Source organism: Perca fluviatilis, chromosome 14 (assembly GCF_010015445.1).
Source record: "Perca fluviatilis chromosome 14, GENO_Pfluv_1.0, whole genome shotgun sequence".
NCBI lineage: Eukaryota > Metazoa > Chordata > Actinopteri > Perciformes > Percidae > Perca > Perca fluviatilis.
Window position 1 is genome coordinate 25,015,506 of NC_053125.1, and position 22,163 is coordinate 25,037,668.

The following is a 22,163-nucleotide window of genomic DNA, read 5'->3' on the forward strand; positions in this document are numbered from 1 at the left end:
TCTGTGAATGTGAGTCTTTACAAAGAAAAACTAGATTAAAAATTACCTATACCAATCAGCAAAGACCATTTTCAAGGAACTTTAGTTAGAAAGTTCTCCAAAGGTTCCTAAAGTTTAACCTCTTCATTTGTTAAAATGAAATATTGAGATACAGTTACCAAGACGAGCCTGCTGCTTTTCATCATCAACACCAGAGTTAACTACTCAACTAAAAACACAGCAGGCCGGAAGTCAACAAGTAATATCAGTAGGCAATAATACATTATGGTCTGTTTCATCAAACAGTTGAGGGGGGGGGGGCAACAAATATGAAATCTCTCGAGCATTTTGTGAAGGGGACACAAATAAAGTAAAAATTGTACAGTTGTAGAGGATATGTGTAGTTGTGTGGCGAGGCTATTTTATTCACCTTAAATATAGGAGGAAGTGATTCTTTTCTCCAATACAGATGACCTGAGAACTGATCCCCTGAACCCCCCTGTGCATTTGGTTTTCAGGTCTGTTGTGGTCAGGAGTAGGCCCTCCTGGGGATTCCCCCCCTTCGCCCCACCCTTGCTCAGTGCACCTGCTCCAGCTGGCTGCTGTCTGGCTGGTACTAGATGGGGAAAGTACCTGAGCTTTCTGGAGGGGGAGAGACGTGCATGATGGGCTTATGGTGTTTATGCTTTATTGTCTTTGGGGGGGGGGTTGTTCATGACGGCAGCTGTATCTTTTGTATGTTATTAAAATTTTTAAATTGTTTATTATCTACAGGACTCCTTATCACTGCTCTGACTAAACAAACAAAGGAGGTAGGCCTACTCGACAAAGCTTTATCCTTTGGAGCCATTGGGATTACTATCATGCAGAACAACAGACAGAACTGTGCTCGGGGAAATAATAAAGTACTAAAAAAAAATGCTACTTCATAAAAGGAAATTAAAGTGCATGCACACACAAACACACACACACACACACACACCATCCCAAATCATGCTACACCTGCAGTCTGGTTTATATTTCTTAAGCGCTTTTGTTTAATCCCAACTGATTGTGATCAAATATACAGATTATTAAGAGACATGTGACATTTTGACCACAGCGGGATGCCGAATCAGACTCCAGATATCTGACAGGAGCATCTTACCAAAATGTAGGGACAGCATATTGTCAATCAGCCAGTTGTTTACAGAAGATAGCTCTGAGCTCAGGGTACTCTCTATAGTGGATCGATGTTTATGAGACATTAAAAGAGCCAAATCATCAGCGTACAGAAATAGTTCACATGAACAGGAGTCTGCCATATCGTTAATGTATGTTAAAAATAAAGATGGACCGAGAATGAAGTTGGATAAATAGAGTAGGCATGATTCGGTAGAATGTGACTTCCTGAGTTCATCTTGATACACCACAGTGACTGTCATAGAGGGACATGGATGTAGTCTGACCTGCAGGGGTCAAAACACAGACTCTGAGGAAAGGAGCCACAACCATAGACCGTAATTATTTAGGCAGAGAGATCACACACTATGTGAGTGACTGAGTAACTGAGAGTGGGAGGACATCTTGGGCGGAAAAATGTGGTACAGCACCAACTTGATTTAACCCAAAATGACCTCCCATAGCTCTTTGAAGACCTGGGACACAATATTACATTAAATCTTCTGTAATTTATTCATTCATTCATTCCTTCATTTTTTACGAAGAAGCTGTATATTCTATGTACTGTCTATGTAATGTCACTCAGCATCCTCCTCAGTTCAGACTATAAGTTATTATACACATCAACATTTTAGTCAACCTTTTCTATAAATGCTTTATCCTCAGTTCTGCAGACACATTTTGAAGTTAAATGAGTTAATTGTCTCTCTCTCTGAAAAGATTCTCTCTTCAGTCAAGACTGGGTATCTTAGTAATGTATGCATATTCTCAAAAAGGCCTGGGTAAAGTGCATTTATCCAGGTAAATTCATTGGAGTGACTCGTTAGCTAGCGGCTAATTGTTACTATGTAAACAAACCAAATGTATGCGCATGCATTCTCAATCACTTCTTATTGTAAAATACGCGGGACACCGTGGACATAATTTCACTGCAGAGCCCACTCACCCACACTTCAACTTGTCTGGTCAACTTGATCTCCACTTTTGAGCAAAATTAAAATTTTCTGCATTTAATACATTTTTCTGCAACAAGTTATGGTGTAAATGTCTTTACTTATGTAAAGGAAATTAAAATAGATGTATTGGGGGGGTTGTAACCCCCATCCCCCCTGTAAATTATGCCTATACGACCAGATTGACTTGAGGTAGAATAAAATAAAAAGTAGATGTAAAAAATGACCTGATTTCTTTCTCCCATTTGTGGTTCCAATTCAACAAATCATTCAGATGTTCAACACGATCAGTTAGAGCTGCAACATTTTCAGAAATCACAGTCAAAAAAAGAACATATAAACTAACTTTATTTAGTCCAAATCTTCCAGTTATTGCGGACTCCTCAAGTTGAACATCTACAGTTTTTAAAGCGAGGTACTGAAATACAAAGGAAACATTTGGGTGTGAAAAATGAATCATATTATACATCAGATGAAGTTAACATTTGAAACCTGTCAGATAACATCAGAGCAGAAGATCTCTCTGTTTAAAGATCCTGATCGTCTCAATGATCACAGCTGGAACATGCAGACAGACACGGAGCATTTATTCTTAGTAAAGAGCTCCCTCTGCTGCTCTTCTTCATCAACACCAGAGTTAACTCCTCACAGCTTCACAATGACAGAGAGACAGGAAGTACCAGACAATCCTAAAACAGAACCAGTACATTTCAGTTAACTGAAGACCTTTCAGATCTGCAGAACACTTCAGTCACACTCAGGAAGTGTTTTCATGAAATCTCTCTGACCTTCTGTTCAGAATGTATATACCAAGGGGGTAAGCTTCGCTTCAGAACTCGAACCTCCCATGGGATCTAACCTCCCGTTAGCATTCCGCTGACCGCCATTTTGTTTTTAAGTCACTTGACAGCGAATAACTTTACATCTGAAGCGTTTAAAGACTCTATTTGTCCATTGTTTATTTCTACAGAAACACGAAAATGTATAAAAGGCTCCATTACCTTGTACCTCACGTTATGATTCCGTAGCAGATGTTTTTGTGAAAATAGGCTAATGATTGTGTCATAACCACGCGACTTACTGTCGCACAGTAGAGGAATTACCGTATAGTACAGGAGAAGCTCGCAGGCAGTTTGGACTTCCATTAGCTGTTTAGGTTTAATTACTAATGTTAACTAGCATGTTAGTGATCAATAATTAGCCTGTGCCCATGTTATCTCCTTACATATACCTACACTCTCCATCTCTGCGAGATTGGGAATGATTGAGATTTCTCTTGGCACAGCTACCAGAAGACTTCCAACTTTCAGACACGTTGCTCACGTCACATTTACGTTGTCTCTGTCAGTTGGAGGCTGCGCAGTAAAGCAAGAGATCACCGGAAAAGTGCTTCTAATATCCTTCACTGGTCTCCATCCAGAGCAACGGGGTCTATTGGTCCATTATGTACTGTCTATGGTATATACAGCTTTTACTTTAACACATCGAGCTTTAACCTTTTTCCTTTTTGTAAAGTGCACTTTAAAGTGAAGGCTTCATCATAGACAGGATTTAGAATAACATGAAAGGTAACAAAAGGTATATGTATCAAAGATATATGTATCATTATATATATATATATATATATATATATATATATACAGTATATAAAGGTGGACATTTGAGTTTTCTATCTAATAAGTGACAGTTTTACAAAATAATGAACAAAAGAAAGGAAAGATGTTTTTTATCAACTTTTCCAGTTTGTGATCATTTTGAGGATGTCATGTGTGAAGCATCAAAGTTGTTGCCATGGTTACCTGCTGGTATGTGATATGTCCTGATAAACTGCCAGCCAATGAGAAATGAGTATTTTCTGTGGCTCCGTGGTATAAACATGAACTCTGTACAGAAAAATACTTAACTACAAAGAAACTGCCACACACTGTCTCACATGCTAATAAATATAAAGTTTAATGGTAGGCAATGTTTCGGTACTAGACCATCTTCAGGAAAGACACAAGTTAGACAGTGTGGGGGAGTTTCTTTGTTATAAACATGAACTCTTAAAATTTTTTTCTCATTACAGATGTTAACTGTATCCACTGATTCACCTGCTGAACTTTTTTTTTAATCTTATGTAACAGCTAGAAACAAAATCCACCAGGGGAGATACAGACAGAGTACAAACATTACAAGCACGATTATTAAATAGCAGAATAGGAACATATCCCAACTCTCTGGTTGTGGTGGACTTGTTGTGTTTGGTGTCTCAGGTTCAGGCCGATCCCTCGCTGCTGTAAAGAGACCAAACACATCTGTTTCATTCATGTGAAGAAAAACATTTTACTAAAAGACAAAGAAGTGTAAGGATTGTGGAAGTTCAAAGTTTTCCTGTTATATATCTAAAAAGCTGATAAATTGAAACTGAAAGAAAGTTCTGCATCAACTTACCAGTGACATGGAGCCAACATTTACCAGAGCTCCTCTCATTACTTGTGTGCACTGTACACTCATACAGGCCCGAGTCTTCAGTCCTGAGTCTGGACACATGAAGTCTGAGTCGTCCTTCTCTGAGGACGTCTTTGTCTCGTCCTGCAAACTGTTCATGCTGAAACTCTGGGGCCTCAACTCCTTCATGGAGATAAAACAGGACTGAGGGCCTGAGATTATTTAACAGTTCACAGTAGATATAAAGAGAGTTGGAGGAAGTGTGAGGGTTGGTTGTGAAGGTCCACTCCAGTGTGATGTGGTGGTTCTCCTCTGCCTGATAGGAGGTCTGGGTCACATTCACTACAAATGTTCCTGTTGAGGAGACAGAGAGGGAAAGCACGGGTGTCACTTTGATTTGAAATGTACTGGGGACAGAGACGCATTGGAAGTGCATTTTTAGAAGTGATGGGTACAATGACGCATTTTTTTTTTCCTCTTTCAACGTCATGTTTTGAAAGACGCTGTCCTGTAGCTTACTAATGTAAATGAATAAAAATGTATATGAAAATGTGATGGTGTCTGACACGTTTTATGAAGAGTAAAGCCTTAACTTTTTTTAAAAGCATTAGACATACTGTATGACCCACTATGTTCATGTATCCATGTATCATGTTGACATGACGTGTCATCAGACTCAGAGATTGGAGCTACGAAGGAAAAATATGCCTGGCCTACCATAGGCTACGTGTTGAAGTTCAGTGGGCTGTGTGGCTATGCCTTTTGCTAATATTTTGATTTAATTTCCTGTACAATTGACCATATCTACACACAACTGCACCTGCATCAGTGACATATGACATCACCCAATCATGTGCGATTCCCACTCGGGGATTCCAATAAAGTAACAAAAAGGTCCATTTGGGGAACACGTGCCACCCACCCCTCCCCAACCTAGACCGTATCCCAATGTTAGTGGTTGTTGCCGTGTTGTGAACAGATAAGCGTGTAGCCAGCGCAGCAGCAGAACGGCTGTGTCTCTGCTGCCCTGTTGTAGGAAAGAGATTTTTGTGGATTTGTTGGCATCTGTCGCTCAAGAATTATATGTGTTATGAACTTCATTTTTTTTAACTAAATTGAGCTCAAGGTTTTCAAAAAAAGTGGTGGGGACAAAATGACTCATGACGAAATCTGATAGGTGCGCTTACCCACTGTTCCCACCGAAATCGACGCCTGTGAGGAAACATGAGGAGCAGACACACTGACAACTTTAAACTACATCTCCACGTTTCTTTGGACACTTTAGTGATTCTTTGTTTAGTGTTAGTGGATAATAAAGTGAAGCTGTAAACTAACCAGAGACACAGGAGGTCAGGATGATGAGCAGTAGGATGCTGCACATCATCTTCTCCCTGTGAGAGGAGAGAGAGGTGAAGAGTCACAAACACATGAGATCAGAGTTCACTTATTACAGGACAAAGAGAGGGACATATACAATCTGTTTACTCAGTTGTTACAACAGCTGACTGTTCTGTTGTTTCATTGATGAGAGAAAAGTGAATTTAAAAGTTTCATTATAATGCTGCAACAACACAAAATAACAACATCCTACCTGTTCATGTGTGTTTTGTAGGTGTTTACCAGGTGTAGCTATAACTACAAACTCCTCCCCAAGTGCATGTAGAGGACGAGCAAGTTAGGACGAAAATTCCTGCTGAACAACTTTCTGTCTGCATCTCAGTCAGCAACACATTCCTAACATACTGACACAGACTGAGCTGGAATATATAACACCGTTTTTTATATGTATGTCTTTATTAGGCAACAATGTTATAAAATTTAAAATAATATGTATTTATAGGAAGTCTAATGTCCTGGGCCGAATTTTTCAAAAAGTAATCCAGTGGGATATTGGATCCACGGATAGGATAAAATCTTCAAAATGGGTTTTTCAAAACACAAAAGAAGGATTCTGAACTAAGATCAGAGCATGTAATCCGATTTTACATTTGATCTGGATCAAACCTGCCCTTTGAGTTCTGCAGTAGCCCACATATCACAATGTAAACTCTTAACTATGTAAAGAACCAGAGATAGAATAGCCAGCATGGGATTTACCCGAGTGTTTTTCATTAAAAAGATAAAAACAACAAAAAAAAAAATTTTATTTTTTTTTTTTCCATCTTCTTTTAAACAGTCTGACCAACAAAAACTAATGGAAACATTTACAAATACAGGTGTGGCTTTTAGGCTTTTATATTCGCATGGAGGCTGCATTCTCTTTGTTTGAAAGGGATACGTGTGGGTTATATGGTTTCCTTTGTCTCAGGCCATGTCCACACAGACCAAAACGATCTTTTTTAACCGTCTTCCCTGGATTACGTTTCAAGAATAGTTGCGTCCAAACGAATCCATTTTTAAATGACTCAACACGCTACTTCATATTCCAGGCCTATTGGCGGCTGTTTTCTGCTACAGATATTCACCCAAAAAACGAAGAGAAGCATAGTCACTTCCACTTCCCATCATAACATGACTAGCTAGATTATAACATTCTCTTAATACATCCGTGGACTATATAAACTTTCACCACTGCTCATTTTATAAAGGCCGCCGCAAAAGCGTGTCTTTGTTTACATGTATAATGTGCTGTTGGATTGCTTTTTATTTTACATGATTGCAGCCGCTAGCAGCGAGCTAAGCTCTAACATTGGCAGTCAAACAAACATCAATGATCCATGAATAAGGTCTTTTTGATAATCTATAAATTTTTCTTGCAGTAGCCTTTCTACAATAAGTCGTGGTAAAAGTTACTATAGGTTTCAAAAAAGTACGTTTTCAGGCAGTGCGTTTAGACCTATTTACAGAAACAAATGTGAAAAGCCGGGGATCCCCAGGACAAAACCGGGATTAATATAGTTTGGGATACTTTTAAGGCATATCTAAGAGGAGTTATGATTGGAAATGCATCAAAAAAGAAAGCGGAATTTGAAGGGAATTAGATAAAGAGTGGAGAGAAGAGCTAAAAATTACTCCAGAGATCACATAAGACCCAAACAAATAGCAGTAATTATAAAAAACTACAGGAAGTTAAATTTAAACTGGACAGACTGTTATTTAAGAAAGCATAGACTTTAAGCATAATTCTAACAAAATAAATTATATAGCTGCCAATAAATCAGGAAAGCATTTGACGTCTTTAATAAAGAAGGTTTTGAAAAGAAATGGCAAAAAATACTCTCAAAAATGGGGAAGATCAGAGGGGATTTGTAAGAAATCTCTGTTAAACACAGAGGTGCTATAAAACTTCTTCTCAAATTGTGGGCGAGACACAAGTGACAAGTGACTTATATAGAAGTGATTTGCTCAAAAATAACAGCTTGCTGATCAAGTTTGTCAAAATGTTTGGAAGTAATAGTAAAAATTCGAATCAAATTATTTCCCATTGAGAAAGAAAATTTATTTGGAGTTTTATTTTTTGTCCATCCATCCATCCATCTTCCGTCAGCTTATCCGATTAATGGGTGGCAGAGGGAGACATCCAACAGGGACTGAAACTTCCCTTCCCGAGCAACATTAGCAAACAAGGCTGGGATCAGTTCCAGGCAGGTTGGAATGCTCAATCCCTCCACCCTAGTCTGGGGTGCTGAGGCCTCCTCCCAGCTGGGTGCCTGGAACCTCCTAAGAGAGTAGCCCAGAGAGGCATCCCTCCACAAGATGCCAGAACCACCTCAACTGCTCCTTCACGATGCAAAAGGAGCAGTGGCTCTCGAGCTCATCACGGATGACTGAGCTTCTCACCCTATCTCTAAAGGAGCTGTACCTGCCTGAAACCCATTTGACGCTTGCACCCTGGATCTCGTTCTTTCGGTCATGACCCAGCCTTCATGACCATAGGTGAGGGTAGGAACGAAAACTGACCGGTAGATCGAGAGCTTTGCCTTCTGGCTCAGCTCTTTATTTTTTGTGTTTTTGTAATTGATCATCTGTACTGTATGTTTACAATGGACTCATGACTTTTTGGGATCATTTATTGTGTTATGGACTGAAGCTTTTTCCCATTGTCTTAAGGACTTTGGAAAACACAGATGACAAAGGAAATTTCTCCTCTATGAGAAATTAATGGACAAATCAAGGACAAACTATCAATAATATGACTTTTCGCAAGGCAGTGTGTTGGCATGTCAGTAATTTTATTCATAGGTGAAAGCAGCCTCCAGATTCCTGCTGAGGCAGTCATTCAGCCTGATGACTACATCTGATCAAGGAGATCAAGGAATCCAGGACAGATTCATACAAGTTGCTGCTGGACACCAGCGCTGCAGTGGAGACGCATCACAAGGAACCATGTTCACACTCCAACAACAGTCCAGCAGAGTGTCAAGGGGAGTCCGGGTTCAGACGCCGACGGAGAGAACCAGCGATGCTGACTTCTGCTGAATTCCTGCGATGGTTTCCTGACAGCGCAAGGAGACTGGATCCCACTCCCTGACCCTGGGCCTGCTGACACACCAAAAAAGCTAAGGATGTTTTTTCCTACAGGTGCTGGAGCGAGCAGCACACCCAACCAGTCCATCCTGATGTTTCAGAAAACAGGAAAGAAGGGAGAGCGAAACTGTGGCTGCTATGGGGGTCACTGAGAGGGCATGTGACTCCTGTCTTTTCTGCTGGTGATTCTGCTTCATTACGTCTTCGTGGGATCTAACCCTTGAATGCCAGCACACCAGAGATGGTGAAGTAACGAAGTACAAATACTTCGTTACTGTACTTAAGTAGATTTTTCAGGTATTTTTACTTTACTTTACTATTTATTTTTGTGGCGACTTTTTACTTTTACTCCTTACATTTTTAACACAAATATCGGTACTTTCTACTCCTTACATTTTACAAAAGTGGCTCGTTACTTTAATTTCAGTGGAGTTACCGTTATTATTTTTCGCGTCATCAATACCAAATTCAATCTAATTGGATGGGAATATACGTCGCATTTGACGCACCACTGCTACGCGACTCGGCCAGATTGGCGGCATTCATTCGCAGCAAATCATTGCGGGCGATGCGACGCGTTAACGTAGTATTATGGACGGCGACATTGAAAATGAACAAAACGGAGATCCCAGAGATTCGGCAGACAAGCAGCAAGACATTCCCAATCATCCTTGGCCTTATCTCAGAGAGATGTTTGACATAGTAGGCATGAAAAATGACTCCTGGCGAATGTGCTGCAAATTGTGCCAACCAAAACACCATGAACTGCTGGCTTTCAAGAATTCACCATCGAATTTGAAAAAGCACATAGAGGTAAATGCATCTTTTTTTTTGTTATCAAGAGCTATTTGTTGTTTGTTTCAGTAACTGTATTAAGTTTACGTTAATGGTCAGTTACATGGTCAGTTACATTTGTTCTCCTGCTAGCAATGACAATGCCTTGGTTGCCTAGCATTTAGTCAAGTAACCCAAGTAACGTTAAGGTTAGCGAGCGTTCAGTTTATTTAAAAATAAAATCTAATACTAGCTAGCTGATACAATATCTGCATGTATAGCTTTATATTACAAACGAATTCATTAACTTGACTTAGTGTAACAGTGCTGTAGTAACGTTTTAACCGTGTAATAGACGTTAAAAAAGCAACTCCACAATGATATTAATTGTTGGTTCAACCGACAAAACTTCAACAATAATGTTTCACACAAAAGTCAGAGCTGGATAGTTAAGCTAGCTGCTTCTTTACGAACCTCTTTTTACTCTCCAGAAATATGTTCACCTGCTCAAAATGAACGCTAACATTTTAACAACTTTGAATGCCGAGATAAGAACGTTGAGTGATGAAGAAGAAGCCCCGGTTAAACACAAAAAAACAAGCCTCATCACTTCTACAATCCACCATGTTTGTTTGTGGCTAAGTTGTACACAGGGAAAAGAAAGAAAGGAAGCTTACTTGTTTATCGCTTAGGGCTGTTAATTCTCCTGTCGTGTAGCTGTCTGTGTTTTCGAGACCACTTAAGTTAACGTTACTCGTTCTTGTCTCAAATCGACTTTATTTTGGGCTAATGTTAACGTTAATGTCTCAAACCTCTCAGACATAAGTTAGAGGACTTTTTTTTATTATTATTACCATCAAGACCACTTTACGTGTTTTCTTTCAAACTGTGTGAGCTGGTTAAGGGATGTGGGGAGCGCAAGTTAAGACCGTTAAGAAATGTTACATTTGTATATTTTCTTAACGGCCCTTGCTTGCACTCCCCAGATCAGTCAGTCAGTCCCTAGAATCAAGGATGACAGCAATCCAAAGTTCAACTTTACTAGCCATAAATAATTTGGTTATTCACACAAAAGAAAAAAGCAGTAATAGCTGTCATGCAGTTGCTATACCAGTGCTTTACCCATTCAGAGATAGAGGCTGCATTTACAGTGTATTGAAATGTTAAGAAATAATTATGGGCTATGTATACTGTGTATGTTGCTAGTTAAAATATACAAAGATATAGGTTTTAGGTCATGGTGCCTAATGTTTCACATTTCATAGTAAGTTATGTCAGAGGGTCTTGGCTACATCACTGAACATTTTTTTGTGTGTGTTTGTCTGTATTTTCACTCACAGAGAAAGCATGTCAATCATATGGAGAGATACAGAAACCTCACTTCAGTTGTTCAGAAAAGAAAGTCAACCCCGAATGCAGACCCATCACCCAAACAACCAAAGTTATGGGAAGCCAAGAGAGTGTCACAGGTCAGTGTGGATAAAGGAATCATTGACTTCGTCATTCAAGGTCTACACACACTCAGTGTAGTTGAGCAGCAGGGATTTAGAGATCTTCTGCTTCTCCTCCAGCCCAATCTAGCAGTGATGTCTCGTGGCACACTTAAAAACAAAGTGGAGAAAGCAACACAAGAAATGAAAAATAATCTGAAATTGGCCTTGAAGAAAGTTGAGGTTATTGCAACCACCACAGATTGCTGGACCGCACACAGACGGGGGTTTATAGGTGTCACTGTGCATTGGATAGATAGTGCAACTCTGCAGAGGTGCTGTGCTGCCCTAGCATGCAAACAGCTAAAAGGGTCACATACCTTTTCTGCCCTTGCTAGTGCTCTCAACGATATACATGTGGAGTACAACATCCTCGATAAAATTGTTTGCACAACAACTGACAATGGTTCAAATTTTATAAAGGCCTTTAGAGTCTTTGGTGAGCTGGATGAAAATAACAATCCAGATACTGCACTTCAGGGTGCAAGGGCAAGTACGGGAGAAGGAGAGAGTGATGAAGAAGAAGAGGGGGGAGATATCACAGGTGTTGAGTTTGTTGAAGCCGAGAAAATATTGGATGAAGATAATGGCTTGGAATACCAGCTGCCAAAGCACCAACGTTGTGCATGCCACCTTCTCAACTTGATCTCCACTGCTGATGCCTTGAAAGCAAATGGAAATCCAGTGTACAAGCGGCTGTCTCGTTCAGCATTCTCCAAGTGTTCAAGTCTGTGGAGCAAAAGCTCAAGATCTACCACAGCTGCTGAAATCATAGAGGATAACTGCAAACTTCAGCTCCTGAGGCCCAATGAGACACGGTGGAACTCCCTCTTCTTTGCCGTGGAGAGGATTGTGAGAATCCTAAAGGAACAAGGAGAAGGAGCAATTACAGCTGTCTGCAGCGCGCTAAAGATTCCTATGTATGTACTTGCCTTTTTATTTTGTAGATTTATTGACTGCAATATGAGGTAGCTTCAAATAATTTAGTTAATGTTACAGTTAAGGATGGGTTTAAATTGGCTTAATGAATACTATATGCTATATTCATTAATCACTTTTTGTGTTTTTTGTTGTCAGGTTCACTCCTGTTTAGCCTGCTTTTTTGGCAGAGTATACCAAGACCATGAGCCCATTTGTAAAAGCGCTTGATGTTCTCCAGGGAGAGGCCAATGTGCAGATGGGATGGTTGGTACCTACAATAACACTACTCCAGGCGAAGCTCCAGCACCTCTGCATTTCCTCCAAGTCCTGTAGGCCTTTGATTGAAGCACTTCTAGCAGGCCTTGAAAAACGTTTTGGACAGATGCTCACAGATCCAGAGCTAATTGCCGCTGCCATTCTCGTCCCCAAATTCAAGACCTGCTGGACAAGTGATGAATGTGTCCTTAAACTGGGTAAGTCTTGCACTTTTGTTTTTGCTTTACGCTTATAATAGTGAAAAGTCCAGCATTTGAAGTATCCCTAACCTAGTGCAAACAAATTACAATATTTATGTAATCCTTTTATTTATATATATATGTGTATATGTATGTATATGTGTGTGTGTATATATATATATATATATATATATATATGTATATGTATGTATGTGTATATATGTATGTGTATATGTGTTTTTAAATTATGTCATATACCATCTTAGAGATAGTTGACATCTTATTTGGTTTTGTGTTCCATAGGCCTTGACTACATCAAAAGTCACCTGAAGGAACAAGTTGTGGTGAATGAAGGAGGTGATATCTACCATTCTTCGGAGGAGGAGGACTTTTTTTCAGCAATCAAGCAGTCCAGTTCCCAAGAAAATACCAAACAGCTGGAGACCTACCTGGGGTGCCCAGGTGATACAACGGATGTACTGAAGTCTTTCCCGGCAGTATGCCGCCTGTCATTGAGGCTTAACACGGCACTACCTGCCTCCGCTGCCTGCGAGAGACTGTTCAGCACTGCAGGGCTGATTTTTACACCAAAAAGGGCACGTGTTGATTCCAAGAACTTTGAAAATCAGCTTCTTTTGAAGCTAAACAAAGGTTTTTGGTAGTATTGGATTCTCTCTCTGTATCATGCGAACACACATTCACACTGATATTCATGTGTAAATACACACACACACACACACACACACACACACACACACACACACACACACACACACACACACACACACACACACACACACACACACACACACACAGTACATTGATGCTAAAAAGGTTCTGGTTGTTATGTTAATTATGCCTTGGAAGTTATTACACAGGTTTTGAAGGGTCTTAGGGTTTCACCCAACATCAAGCACACACAGACTTTGAGGTATACATGTGATCACTTGCGGTCTCTCTCTCCCTGTCCCTGAGATTTGCCTTAATCGCTGAGCTCCTGCTCTCCATGGGAAAGCCTTTTTGCTCAAGACTTTTCACCAGTGTGACTTTATGTGATTTTATAAAGAAAAGTGTATCATATTTGTGTGTAAATATACTGTATCTAAAAACAAGTTTTTTCACTCACTCGCTGTCCTACACACAATAATGTTATGACACGTTAAGCATTACAGATGGTGTGTATATCTGTTCTGTACACAATTATGTTATAACACGTTACACTATACAGAAGGTCTGTATACCCTAGTTGCTCCCAAGTTCTTTAAGGGATTCAGGAAAAATCCATGCACATCTACAGATTTGAAGGCATACATCACTTGCCATTTTTCTTTTGCTGGATGTCTATTTGGATATCAATAAAAAAATGTAATAGAATGCACATTGAATTTGTATTTTCTCCAACTTGTATAGCACTTCAATAGCACTCCATGTTCAAAGATTTATTAGCTGTCAGTTTATATCTAATACACTGCTGCCATCCGTTAGTTGTACTCTAAAAGTATGCGGAACTTACATGTAGATTCCTTTTAAATGTTAATGGGAAGATTAAAAAAGGAACTGGATTTGTGAATTATCACAGAATCACAATTGAATTCATATCTTGCTACTCAATCAGAATCTTATTAACCTGGAGTCCCAGTCTCTGTCACAATAATCATATATGTGATGTTTTAGGCCTATTGGCAGACATTCATTTAAAATGTAGACAATGGCATATATATGAAGAGCCTTTTCTACATGTCTACTGAAGTTTCTCAGCTTACACTCTAGTAACATTTTTGGTCCAGGTAGCTTTGCATAAAAAATGGTTGTCATTCGCAAGGCTACTTTTACTTTTATACTTTAAGTACATTTCCAAGCCTGTACTTTGTTACTTTTACTTGAGTAAAGAAGTTAAATCAGTACTTCTACTTTTACCAGAGTATTTTTTAACTCAAGTATCTGTACTTCTACTTAAGTATGAGAAGTGAGTACTTTTGCCATCTCTGCAGCACAGCTATGAGAACACCAGCGCCAACAAGGGGAGCGAGGAGAATTGGGCCAGCGGTCAATCCAGTTGGAGACGTTGGGCTCTCCTCTGATCTGTCACCTTCCATCCAGCTAGGAAAGGCATTGCTGATGCGAGAAATTTCATCAATCTGAGATTTTGTCCCCAGAGACTTTCTTTCCACATTGGACAAAATTGAACATGAAACTTTCAAAAAATCTGGACTTCAGATTCCCTATACAGTAGCTTTTGCAACAATGGACATTGATGTCAGCTGCTCTCTGTGCTTTCACATAGCTTACACCATTAACCCAGATTTGCCATTGAATAGATTTCAACCCATCTGATTGCATTACAGATTTGAGACCAGTTGTTACAGTATTTGAAGTGCAGTGTGGAAAGTGAATTTGGTTTTACCTGTTTACTTTGATTTCTAAGATGTTTTCCTTTCCATTGTTTTTACCTGGTCAACAGCTTTAATATCTTCTGATTTAATTAAGTGTATTTGTTTTTGTTTCAAATGGAATGCTAGTCACTAATCACTGTGAGTAAAACCAACTAAACATATTTTGTTAAGAGGAAATAACCTTCTTGATACAAGATGAGGAGTCAGATGATGAGGTCAGAGGACATGAATTTCTTTTATAAATTATGATTTAGTTCTTACAATTTTGCTAATGTCTAAATTTTTGTTCAGTAACTTTAATAGATATTCACACCTTTTTTTAAGGTGTGAAGGGGTGGACTGTTAGGTTTAAAAATAAGTTAAAGCATTGGTGATGTCTGATAAAAATGTACTTTTGGTTGAATGAACACTGTAGCTGGAGGAAGCACTGAATCAACCGATTTCATCACACCACACTAATCAGCATTTGACTGCCTCACCCAAAAGCTAGCTTCTAAAGAATTAATTAGGTCATGGCTGTTATTTAGCATACTGTAGGAGACTCATTGTCCTCACAGGAAAGGTAACTGCTAGACGTGATTAGAACAAAGGAAATGCAAACTCTGTAAACTTGAATACAATCAACACTTCGATGATAATCAACCTTAGTCTGTGACCTGGAGTAAACCTAAATTCAGGTGTGTCCTTATCCTGAGGGACAGGATAAATGGGGGCTCCTGAGACGATCTCAGGCCTGTTCTTCTGTGACTCCACAAGAGAAGCATGAGAGCAGTCCGCTGTCAGCTGCAGTGTAACATTTGTGTTTTCATGTTTTATGTTTAATTGTGTCTTGACTGTCGTTTTCATGTTGTTTTTATTAAACCTCTTGCTTAACTTTCAATCCGAACCTAACCTCTCCTTCGTCCCCAGAAATCTAAGAACACGTCATTTAGTGTATTCTAACATTAATAACAGCACAATGTTTTATTAAGTTGTCTCTGTCCTGATATCTTCACTAGTACAGGAAACTAGAGTTTGTACATCTTTAGTAACATTTAAACAGTTGAACTGGTTCAAACATGCGGCTGTATTTTAACAAGCCGTTAGTGTCACCTAGTGGAGAAAAAGCTAACAACAATGGGAACTCCTTTATTCAGGATCCAGTCTACAGGAGAGGACAGGGACTGTCATCGTCTCACTGAATGTGTTTTAAAGGTTAAAGAAAAGCTGTGGAGGTAAAGAGTAACCAGCAGTAGAAATCTTGATTTTTAGACAGAAATAATCTATAATAACAGAAATAAAAACCCAGCAGAGTTGCTGCTGTCAGTCCCAGTACACAGTAGAGGACGATCCTTCCCCGACTCTCTGGTTGTGGTGGACTTGTTGTGTTTGGTGGACTTGTTGTGTTTGGTGTCTCAGGTTCAGGCCGTTCCCTCGCTGCTGTAAAGAGACCAAACACATCTGTTTCATTCATGTGAAGAAAAAACATTTCACTAAAAGAGAAGGAAGTGTAAGGATTGTGGATTTCCACAGTACTTCTATTCTCGGGTCCTTATTTATCTAAAAAGCTGCTGAATTGGGGCGTTGTTGGCCCGACAACAACCCCTCTTAGCTGTTCACAACATATCAGAGCCTGAAGTGAGCTATTGCTTTTATAAAACAGTCATCAAGTATGGCATTAACATTAGTGTCTTGTAAAAACAACACCTCAGGATTAGATTTGCATTAAATTACTTAAGATTCAAGCAAACTAATGCCTATTTTGATCTCCACCTGCTGCTGAGAAACAAATCTGGCTCTTCAGCTGATCGATGCTCGACATTCTTGGAGCCCAGGAAGCGGAGGGACTCCACCATCTTGACTGTAGAGTCACCCAGGGTGATGGGGGCGGGTGGGGCTGTGTCCTTCCTAAAGTTCACAACCATCTCCTCTGTCTTCAGGGCATTTAGCTCCAAGTTGTTCTGACTGTCCAGGTCACCAGGTGGTCAATCACCCACCTGTAGATGTGTTTCTAATATTTTGGCCAGTCCATTTACATACACGGGAGGGCCAGAATATCAGAAACACCTGTCAGTATAATTCATCAGTACAACACCAGAGGAAGTGATGCTTTTCTTCAAAATGACCATAAATAATGAAACGGTGTGGTTAATGTGTCAGTGGATCCATAATGATCTGCTGCTTTATGGTGCAACATCATGAAAGCTTTTTGAACTTCTATCCAAAATTGTACAGCTTTAGCTTTGAGATTTAACATTTTGATGTTATCACAGTACTATAGTATCTATTTTCAAAATATGTAATTTCATTTAAGGTAGTTGTAAATATATATGAAGACTAAGCAACTAGTGAGTAAAACCAAGAAGAGGAATGCAGATAGCTAATTCAGATCCTTATCTGTGTGGTTTAATGGTTCGTCGATCTGTTGGTAATGCCTAGGGGCTCCAGTTGGGGGATCACGCTCCTCTTCCTCATTCAATACAGACGAGTGAAGGAAGGAACTGCTTGTGTGTTTTCCTCATCCTTCTCCCGTTATTATTCCCCTTTTTAAGGGCACAACATCAACAAGTTTTTTCCTTGTTTCTTTAAAAGCTGCCAAACCCTTCACTCAATGAAAACATTATTAACACTGATATTAGTTATTTCTGCTGTAATCACTTAAATATTTGATAGGAACAGAGCTCGTTAATGAACATCAATATGTAAATATGCTGGAGTTAGCATTGATGCTAATTTACATCACTAGTGTTTAGACAGGTAACACAAGACAGAACATTACAAGTAACATACATGACATCATTTATTGATGCAAGTAAATAGACAACTAGAAGAGGACAAAACATTATGTAACATGTCAACTTCAAATTCAAACCTGTAGTAAAATGAACATAATTTAAAATATAAAGATATAACACAACATTTTACATCACAAATAGTTTTCTGACACTAAGAACAGATGGAGGAGAGACTCTAGGAGTCTGATTTATTTTTTATGACTATAACTTTATGCTCTGATGATTCATTTAAAGAGAGTCCTCAAGACTGAGTGCTGTTAGTCCTGATGGCTCCTTTCTCTGATAAACTCGACATTCGTACATCTGCAAACTGTAGGTGATTTCTTTTATTATTAGTAGATTTGGTAAAACAAAAACTGAAGACTAAGAGGAGAGCACAGAGAGCTGGGAGAAATGTTGTCAGTCCACATTTAAGACTGATCCTGCCCCGACTCTCTGGTTGTTGTGGACTTGTTGTGTTTGGTGGACTTGTTGTGTTTGGTGTCTCAGGTTCAGGCCGATCCCTCACTGCTGTAAAGAGACCAAACACATCTGTTTCATTCATGTGAAGGAAAAACATTTAATTTCATTTTTATAAAAGAAGTGGAACCGGTAGGTTAAGTACACTGTCACATGAGACATCACGTGAGACACACGGAAATAAATGCCCGTCCGGTAAGCTCAGACTTTCCCTTTTTCTGCTGTTGTCGCTGCTTGGTGTGCCTGGTGTGCCTGGTGTGCTGTTCCTTGGTTCAAGATTAACGCTCTGTGGTTGGCGGGTTCGATGGAGGAGACAGCCAAGGTACTTTTGCTTTGTTTGATTTTCACTTTTACTGTGTGTCTTACCATGCCGGGACAGACATTGTCCTTTGTTTTTTTCTGTTCGTGCAGTGCACAGCGCCGCTGCTGTTTTGCCTAGTCTGAGTTTTACACTTACTCACTTAGCTTACCTTTTTTATTAATTTAAACTTGTCTGTATTGGAACCTTTGCCTGTTTGTTTATTGTTACAAGGGGGTTTCATGTTTGTATTGAGGAGAGTTCATTTCGAACCACTGTAACCACTTAAATAGTTTCCACTTTAATAGTCTTTATTTTAATGAAATTCTCCTCTCCTACTGTGTTTTGTATTTTTCGTTGTTTTGTGTTTTTATTGCATTGGTTTTGTTTTAACTTATTTTTACAGTTACGTTCAACTGAACATTGTCTTTGGGTTTATAATAAATGATTTTGGGTTGCCCAAACCAACCTCGTCTCTGATTGGTTAGGTGGGCTTGCCTGTGTAGTGGGAGTCCCCGGATTGGTACCGACTGATATCAAATTAAATTTTAAACTTTTTGGGTGAAAGTCCCAAGGTGGCGTTGTCAACTGTGTTAAATTGCTAAATTTTGGGCTAAGCCCTCTATTGGGCCCGGTTACAGAAGGAAGTGTACAGATATCCTCTTAGCTGTGATATAATCACATACAACGGACTGAAGTAAGGTATTGCTTTTAAAAAAACGGTCAATAAGTACAGTATAACATTATGAAACTTAGTCACATTCCAATTTAATTTAAATAGACTTTAATAAATAATCATGTTCACAATAAAGTGGGTCCACCTAGGCTGGCTTCCCACACATACTGAGGTGGATACTATATAACGCAGATGAAAGACTTCCCTCAGAGGCACCAGATATCAGTTTGTATAATGTTTTTTAATGTGTAAAAGGAATTTGAAAAGCTACTATGTGGTTATTATATCACGGCTATAAACCAATCAGATTGCTTGATTTGAGCTACCCTTTTTATAATATATCAACTTACCAGTGACATTGAGCAAACATCTACCAGAGTTACTCCCATAATCTGTGAGCACATCACACAGGTACAGTCCCGAGTCTTCAGTCCTGAGTCTGGACACATGAAGTCTGAGTCGTCCTTCTCTGAGGACGTCTTTGTCCCACTGGACTCGTCCTACAAACTGTTCATCCTGAGACTCTGGGACCTCAACTCCTTCATGGAGATGAAACAGGACTGGATTCTTGAGGATAGTTAACAGTTCACAGAAGATATTAAGAGAGTTGGAGGAACTGTGAGGGTTGGATGTGAAGGTCCACTCCAGTGTGATGTGGTGGTTCTCCTCTGCCTGATAGGAGGTCTGGGTCACATTCACTACAAATGTTCCTGTTGAGGAGACAGAGAGGGAAAGTGAGGAGCAGACACACTGACAACTTTAAACTCCATCTCCACATGTTTCTGTGGACACTAGTGATTCTTTGTTTAGTGTTAGTGGATAATAAAGTGAAGCTGTAAACTAACCAGAGACACAGGAGGTCAGGATGATGAGCAGCAGGATGCTGCAGATCATCTTCTCCCTGTGAGAGGAGACAGCGGTGAAGAGACTATCTTGCTTATTCCCTACACACAACTGCTAAAACAATGTAAACTACAAGATTGAAGAAAATTAACAATTAGAGAATTAGGCTAAATATAAAACTTTCTAAGTGGCAGTAATATGTTTATGTCACAAGATGGCGCCAATGGTTCAACTCCCCCTTAAGCGAGAAAGGAGAAAGTCAGAACTGACAGTAATAACCATGGGACATGACCTGAGGTAGTTACTCACAGAACCCTTCCATCAAGGTACAATCCTCCTCGTACTCGCTGGAGTAGAGACAGGAATACAACTCCACAGCTATCCTTCTTATCTGGCTTGGTTCTGTGATTGTTTACCCTAGAGGGAGGCTAGAGGCTAGAGGGAGCATCCATCTCTGAGATGGTCTGGAATTGGGACCGGACCAGTACACCCTGTACTTTTACGTCCAGCAGGTCGGCTAAAGCTAGGTTTTTAAATTTGAGGATTTTAATACATCCTCGATCTCCTGTGGACTCACGTTGAGGGTTTGCTGCTGACATAAAGCTTGATTTCTGTCTTACCATGGTCCCACCACTGCTAAAATCACCCTTCCTTTTCTAAAACCATGCCATAAATAAATAAGGTCCTCTCTAAATGTATTTATCAAATGTTAAGACTTTTAATTATTAATTAATTAATACCAATACGTGCTTTTGGGTTTCACATTTCTAATAAAAACATTACAAAAAAGCAAAGAATGATCAGTAGCAGCAGCAGGAATGACATTACACACTTTAAAAATATTAAAATTATTCTTTAAACAATAAATTCAATCTAATCTGGCTGATAGATCCTACTCTCTCTGAGGTGGGACCATGTGTACTGTCTGCAGTTTGTGTATGCATCCTCCTCCATACATCTACCAGGCCATGAGCGGAGACCAGCTGCTTCAGGGCATGCTGGGAAACTGTGAAGAGGAAGCTCCTAGACTCACACTCACATGACAAAATTACTTCCCCTTCCCACTCTCTTCTCCAATCTGCTTCATTGGTGCTGTCATGTGCCTGTATATGCCCAAAGAATACATTGTCAGGAGTGGGACGTGTTGCTCCCAGATATCTGTGGTCTGGATGTGTCCGATGATATACCTCGAACACAAAGCTGTGTCACCACGTCAGATGATATAATAAACAGGGCTGTGAGACATGAGCAAATACCAACCATTGTTTTCATACAAAATCTTTTCTGAGCCTGTCAGGAGCACAAAAAAACTTTCAGTGAACAAAAATCAAGGCTGCACAATTGCCCCATTAGGTTACATTGCAGCTCGGTTCGCGTCACTGCGATCTTCCTCAATACTGGACCAATTTCAAAGATTTTTTGTCATATATGTCTATTTGACAAAACAAACATGGGGGAATGGGGTCCAGGTTGAAAATAACATGTTCAGAACAGTTGGAAATCTTAATGTTTTAGCTCACAGGGATTTGTCTAAAATACGTTTACCTCATTATTTGAAAATCCTACATTATAACATTGTTGACAGAAAATACGGAAAAGCATAATGTGTCCACTCTAAACTGTTGTTGAATTGTCTCTTTACTGAGAGAACTGACCACATTATTATCTGTTAACTTCTGGTCTAATCCACCAACCCTCACACACTAAATCTGTACAACAGGATTCATATCATGACAACATCAACACATTCCCTCATTACCGTGTGTGTCTACAGTCAGTTAAGATCCAAACCAGGAGACTAGACGACAGAGGTCCAGTTTGTGTCTGAATTCTGCAACAGACTAATCCACACACCGCAGCTTCTTTTATATACAGTAGCTGCTGAGAGTTCTGCAGGAATATGATTTTGCTGACCTCACAATTGTTTATGTATGTGTGACTTTGAGAAAGAAGAAGTAATGCTGGGAATATATCTTGAAGAGAGAAGTCAGGCAAGACAGATCCGAAAAAAAAAGTAGAAAAGTGACAGAAGACAAAGACACTTTATCTGCAACACTGAAAGAAGTGAAAACAAATTTGTTTGAAGAGAC

The 22,163-nt window shown here is 39.5% G+C and overlaps 3 protein-coding genes across 8 annotated transcripts in view; 2 read left to right on the forward strand and 1 right to left on the reverse strand.

Moving 5' to 3' along the window:
* Positions 1 to 22,163, forward strand: part of LOC120573092 (myosin heavy chain, fast skeletal muscle-like) — a 697,218-nt gene that overhangs the window by 613,089 nt on the left and 61,966 nt on the right. The window lies entirely within an intron of this gene.
* Positions 9,574 to 13,934, forward strand: LOC120573099. Its single transcript, XM_039822549.1, has 4 exons — positions 9,574 to 9,803; positions 11,105 to 12,174; positions 12,332 to 12,648; positions 12,934 to 13,934. Exons 1-3 carry the CDS (start codon positions 9,582 to 9,584, stop codon positions 12,345 to 12,347), a joined length of 1,308 nt encoding a protein of 435 aa, XP_039678483.1. The 5' UTR covers positions 9,574 to 9,581; the 3' UTR covers positions 12,348 to 12,648; positions 12,934 to 13,934.
* Positions 15,914 to 20,162, reverse strand: LOC120573110. Of its 6 annotated transcripts, none has more exons than XM_039822581.1 (4): positions 20,076 to 20,162; positions 19,581 to 19,940; positions 18,245 to 18,304; positions 15,914 to 16,415 (listed from the first exon to the last, which is right to left on the reverse strand). In XM_039822581.1, the coding sequence occupies exons 1-4, from the start codon at positions 20,122 to 20,124 to the stop codon at positions 16,219 to 16,221; spliced, it is 666 nt and encodes a 221-aa protein (XP_039678515.1). In that variant the 5' UTR covers positions 20,125 to 20,162; the 3' UTR covers positions 15,914 to 16,218. The 6 variants fall into 6 exon arrangements, with proteins under 6 accessions (XP_039678515.1, XP_039678514.1, XP_039678518.1 ...); XM_039822580.1 differs by having other exon boundaries at positions 15,915 to 16,415; positions 18,245 to 18,307; XM_039822584.1 differs by lacking the exon at positions 18,245 to 18,304 and having other exon boundaries at positions 15,916 to 16,442.